At 42.1% G+C, this 5,655-nt stretch overlaps 1 protein-coding gene across 1 annotated transcript in view; it reads right to left on the bottom strand.

Annotated features, from left to right (window-relative positions):
• Nucleotides 1–909: 909 nt before the first annotated feature.
• LOC143275932 (uncharacterized) overlaps nucleotides 910–5,655 on the bottom strand; it is a 95,894-nt gene continuing 91,148 nt past the window's right edge. Inside the window, exons 19-20 of the mRNA XM_076580280.1 lie at nucleotides 3,757–3,995; nucleotides 910–1,297 (exon numbers count right to left, since the gene is read on the bottom strand). Coding sequence (XP_076436395.1) covers nucleotides 1,125–1,297; nucleotides 3,757–3,995 — 412 coding nt within the window. The 3' untranslated portion in view covers nucleotides 910–1,124. The remainder of the gene's footprint in view (nucleotides 1,298–3,756; nucleotides 3,996–5,655) is intronic.

A 5,655-nucleotide genomic window follows, 5' to 3' on the forward strand; every position in this document is an offset into this window, starting at 1 on the left:
TCATTTCTGATTAAGCTTTAGAAATACAACATACATGGAAGCATTTTGTCTGTATGTCTGTCTGTCCGAAATATATATATATATATATATATATATATATATATATATATGTGTGTGTGTGTGTGTGTGTGTGTGTGTGTGTGTGTGCGTGTGTGCGCGCGTGTGTGAGCGTGCGCTTGTCTCTGCTTTCAGCGTCTCTATCACAACAATATGCCGCCGTATCTTTCACATCTTCTCCATCTACACCATCCCTCTAGGTCACTGCGCTCAGTTGACATCTCTCTGCTGACAGTTCCTTGGTTCTCTGGCAAAAAATCTTTCTCTGTCTTTGACCCAACAGTCTGGAACTCCCTTCCTCAGTCCCTCAGAAAACCCAGTGTTTTTCAAATCCTATTCTACCTCACCTGGCATTGTGCATGCAAATGAGTGTCTGTTTGTATGTTTGTGATGTGTTGTGGGAAGGGTGTGACTGCTTTCAAATTTTGCATTCTAAAAAAAAAGTGGATTTCTATTGTATTGCGGGGTGCGTGACCCGTGCTGAAAATGAACTGACTGTAATGGGCTATGCATGTCAGTCTTTTTTTTTTTTTTTCAATTTAATGTTTTAATGCATGTTTTGAACGTCAGTACTTATATTGTACAGCGCAATGGAGCATGTTTTATACGAATAGGCGCTTATATATATATATATATATATATATATATATATATATATATATATATTATCATTAGTAGTAGCAGTAGTAGTAGTAGTAGTAGCAGTAGTAGTAGTAGTAACAGAAGTAATAGTGTATCTCTATATACAACAAACAAACAAACGAAAGCACAAACACGCCTATTAAACATTCCAAAATTCAACACCAGCAAAAGCATGTGATGAAATTCATTATTTATTTTTGTTTTGTTCTTTTCATTTCATACTTTACAAAAACATTTTCACAGTAGCAATGCCAGTCATGATCATTGTATTTCTCGAATTCCTGAAAATATTTGAAAGGTCTCAAGCACATCAAATAAAGACCAAGTACCTCGTGTAAAGGAAACATTTTCATGATTACATGACAGGATAAAAACAGAAAGTCTTATCAATATTTATCATACCACTTTCCCAAATCATTCAGTAATCACAGCGTGTCAGTCCCACAGAATCCAGTCCCAACCATGATCGTCGTCATCGTCATCAGCAGTACCATCACTGACGTCATCGTGGAGGGATGACGGCTGGTGACGCCACCTCCAGGACCGACTGACGTCACCGAGACAGTGGTGATTTGGCCATCAGTGGAAGAGGGAGCACCTGCAAGAATCGAGTTCAGGTCTACTTTACTTATTTATCTATTTATCTGTTCATTCATTTCTTTGGTCATCTATTCATCAGTTCACGCGTTCATGCTGCAGCCGAACTTACACACACGAGCGCGTGCGCACAGCACCACATACACATCAACAGTGGAGAGATGGCCTAGAGGTAACGCGTCCGCCTAGGTAGCGAGAGAATCTGAGCGCGCTGGTTCGAATCATGGCTCAGCCGCCGATATTTTCTCCACCTCCACTAGACTTTGAGTGGTGGTCTGGACGCTAGTCATTCGGATGAGACGATAAACCGAGTTCCCGTGTGCAGCATGCACTTGTAAAAGAACCCACGGCAACAAAAGGTGTGTGTGTGTGTGTGTGTGTGTGTGTGTGTTTGTGTGTGTGTGTGTGTGTGTGTGCGTGTGTGTGTTGTGTTGTGTTGTGTGTGTGTGTTTGTGTGTGTGTGTGTGTGTGTGTGTGTGTGTGTGTGTGTGTGTGTGGTGCTGTGTGTGTTTTCTGTGTGTATGCGTGTATGTGTGTGTGTGTGTGTGTGTGTGTGGTGTGGTGTTGTGTGGTGTTGTGTTGTGTTGTGTTGTGTGTGTGTGTTGCGTTGTGTTGTGTGTGTGTGTGTGTGAGTGTGTGTGTGTGTGTGTGTGTGTGTGTGTGTGTGTGTGTGTTTCTGTGTGTATGCGTGTATGTGTGTGTGTGTGTTTTCTGTGTGTATGCGTGTGTGTGTGTGTGTGTGTGTGTGTGTGTGTGTGTGTGTGTGTGTGGCGTGGAGGGGGGATTGTTCACAGTGATTTTCGTGCGCGTCTTATATAAGAAATCAAAATCCACCTGTCTGCCGAGTATAAATGACCGTGTAAATGCAGGAAGTGGGTCAATATTGGTACCATTTTCCCTTCTTCGGTTCCAATGAATCACTTTTGGTGATACAATTGCTTGGAACTGTGTCACATCCACGTATTTTATCATGCGGTCATTTCTTTTACGTCAAGGGAAAGACAGACGTATGCTGTTTTATGAATGACGTAAAAAATGGATTTGTGTCGTAATGGACTGTCACGTGATCAAATACTTCCGGTGTATTGAAAAAGCTCAAATGCCAACAACCTGGTTAATGTATGAAAGATACTCTTTATGGAATGGAAGTAACTGCTGATTTAATTAAGGATTGTATGACCATGTATTTTCTTGTGGGTAATCCTGCAGTTTAGAATACTAAACTCAGGGGGCCGTTCAAATGGAAAAATAGAGGTTGTTTTAGACTGACCTTGATGCGCTGAGTCGAATGCAACCCTCAGCTAAGCTCTACGGCCACTCCTTGTCAATGAAACAGAGACATAATAAATAGTAAACTCAGTCGGTCACTTCCCGAGCAACTATCGGCGAGCCATTTTGATTGCTGGTGACGTGGTGTTTACGTTCACCCACGTGATCAGCAGTCAAAATGGCGTGCAGGTCGAGAAGGAGTACTACTTACCGTGCATTTGATCCAGTTTCGTGGCAAAAGGAGTGGTCTTAGAGCTTAGCTGAGGGTTGCATTCGACTCAGCGCATCGAAGTCAGTCTAAAACACCTTCTACTTTTTCATTTTAACGGCCCCTGAGTTTAGTATTCTAAACTGCAGGATTACCTTTCTTGTGTATGTAATATTCCATTTCATCAGTCGGACTGGTATTGTTTGAACCGTACAGCAGACTGTGGTGATCCCACACTTGAGCATCGTGGGATTTTTAGTCAGTGACAGGTTTGTAGTGCTCAAGCACATTTTAGCAGGTCATTATTGGCAGTAGAAGGGTTGAAGAATGTAACGTTACGCTTTACAAACCTTTTTTTTTTTTTTTTTTTGTTTTTTTTGTTTTGTTTTTTTAGTCAAATAGTTCGCTCCGCTGAAAACAACAGACCAAATTTTGTTTGCAAATAACAAACTTTCGCAACATTAAAAAAAAAGAAAGAAAAAAAAAAAGTGTATATTATAACTACGCCTTGGTATAGACAAAGGGTAATTAGTTTTGGGCAAACAGGTATTTTTTTTTTTGACGGAAAGTTGAGCAAACTTTGAGGGAAGCACAGTTTCAGTTTCAGTAGCTCAAGGAGGCGTCACTGCGTTCGGACAAATCCATATACGCTACACCACATCTGCCAAGCAGATGCCTGACCAGCAGCATAACCCAACGCGCTTAGTCAGGCCTTGAGGAAAAAAAAAAGGTGAATAAATAATAGATAACCTTACACAAATAAATAGATAAATAAATAAATAATAACTATAATGTAAAAAAAAAAAAAAAAAAAAAAGGATAACAATGATGATAAATAAGCAAATAGATGTAAAACATGAAGACACACATTCACACATACACCCACACATGCATAACAGATATGCACCGAACATGCAGTTTCACAGATATGAAAGCACAGTCAAATACATATAAACACAAAGACACCCGAAAGCAAAGGTCACCTGAAGTCGTGGCAGGTATCCGGCCAGTGATCCGAACTGTCCCCTGGCCGGCAGAATCCATCACCACGGTGACGTTGCGCAGAACCCCGTCCTTCAGGTAGGTCAAGGTCACCGTCTCTCCAACTTGTCCGCGGAGGGTGAGGGTGAGGGAGAGGGGGGTCTTCCGGATCTGGTGGACCCTCTGAGGAGACACGGGAACCCACTTCTCCAGTTCCCCTAGGAGGATCACCTCCTGCTCACTGACACACACACACACACACACACACACACACACACACACACACACACACACAGAAGTCTGGGTAGTTAACCCTTTCACCGCCAGTCAATTCAAAGTACAAAATTCCAGTTGTGGAAAAACACAGAAAAGACAGTGGCTAAGAATAGCTGGGGATTCCCCCTGTGATGTATAGAAAATATGGCCTATCCTACCACCGAACATTAAGAGCAGTAGGTTCATGAATGGTCACCTTTCAGTGAATGGGTCCTCTACCACGCCTGTGCATAAATGCGAGCTTGGCGGTGAAAGGGTTAATTGTTTAGGCCATTTGTCCTCCAGGGTAAGGGGGGAAGGGACTTCTGTGTTAACATCCATTTTAAAGAACAGTGCCAATAAATATATGAAAGGGAGACAAGTGGGAGGAAATAAGAGAACGAAAGCAAGAAACAAAGAGAGAGAGACAGACAGACAGACAGAGATAGATACATAGATAGATAGATAGATAGAGAGAGAGAGAGAGAGAGAGAGAGAGAGAGAGAGAGAGAGAGAGGAATACGAATGCAAATACGAATACAGAGACAGATATCTATTCAAATGACTAAGTGTTGTCAATGACGAAGGGAAGAGAAAACATAGATGGTACTGTAAATGACTAAGGGAAGATAACTCATAGTGCTGTCAATGACTAAGGAAAGACAACTCATGGCGCTGTCAATTACTAAGGAAAGATAACTCATGGCGCTGTCAATGACTAAGGGAAGACAACTCATAGTGCTGTCAATGACTAAGGAAAGACAACTCATGGCGCTGTCAATGACTAAGGGAAGACAACTCATAGTGCTGTCAATGACTAAGGAAAGACAACTCATGGCGCTGTCAATGACTAAGGGAAGACAACTCATAGTGCTGTCAATGACTAAGGGAAGACAACCCATGGTGCTGTCAATGACTAAGGAAAGATAACTCATGGCGCTGTCAATGACTATGGGAAGACAACTCATAGTGCTGTCAATGACTAAGGAAAGATAACTCATGGCGCTGTCAATGACTATGGGAAGACAACTCATAGTGCTGTCAATGACTAAGGAAAGACAACTCATGGCGCTGTCAATGACTATGGGAAGACAACTCATAGTGCTGTCAATGACTAAGGGAAGACAACTCATAGTGCTGTCAGTGATTTTGGGAAGATAACTCATGGCGCTGTCAGTGATTTAGGGAAGATAACTCAAGGCGCTATCAATGACTAAGGGAAGACAACTCATGGCGCTGTCAATGACTAAGGGAAGACAATTCATGGTGCTGTAAATGACTAAGGGAAGATAACTCATGGTGCTGTCAATGACTAAGGGAAGACAACTCATGGTGCTGTCAATTACTAAGGAGAGATAACTCATGGCGCTGTCAATGACTAAGGGAAGATAACTCATGGCGCTGTCAATGACTAAGGAAAGATAACTCATTGTGCTGTCAATGACTAAGGGAAGACAACTCATGGTGCTGTCAGTGATTTAGGGAAGATAACTCATGGCGCTGTCAATGACAGAGGGAAGACAACTCATGGCGCTGTCAGTGACTAAGGGAAGAGAACTCATGGTGATGTTAATGACTAAGGGAAGATAACTCACTGCGCTGTCAATGACTAAGGGAAGATAACTCATGGCGCTGTTAATGACTAA

The sequence above is a fragment of the Babylonia areolata genome, chromosome 31 (assembly GCF_041734735.1).
Source record: "Babylonia areolata isolate BAREFJ2019XMU chromosome 31, ASM4173473v1, whole genome shotgun sequence".
Classification (NCBI taxonomy): Eukaryota; Metazoa; Mollusca; class Gastropoda; order Neogastropoda; family Buccinidae; genus Babylonia; species Babylonia areolata.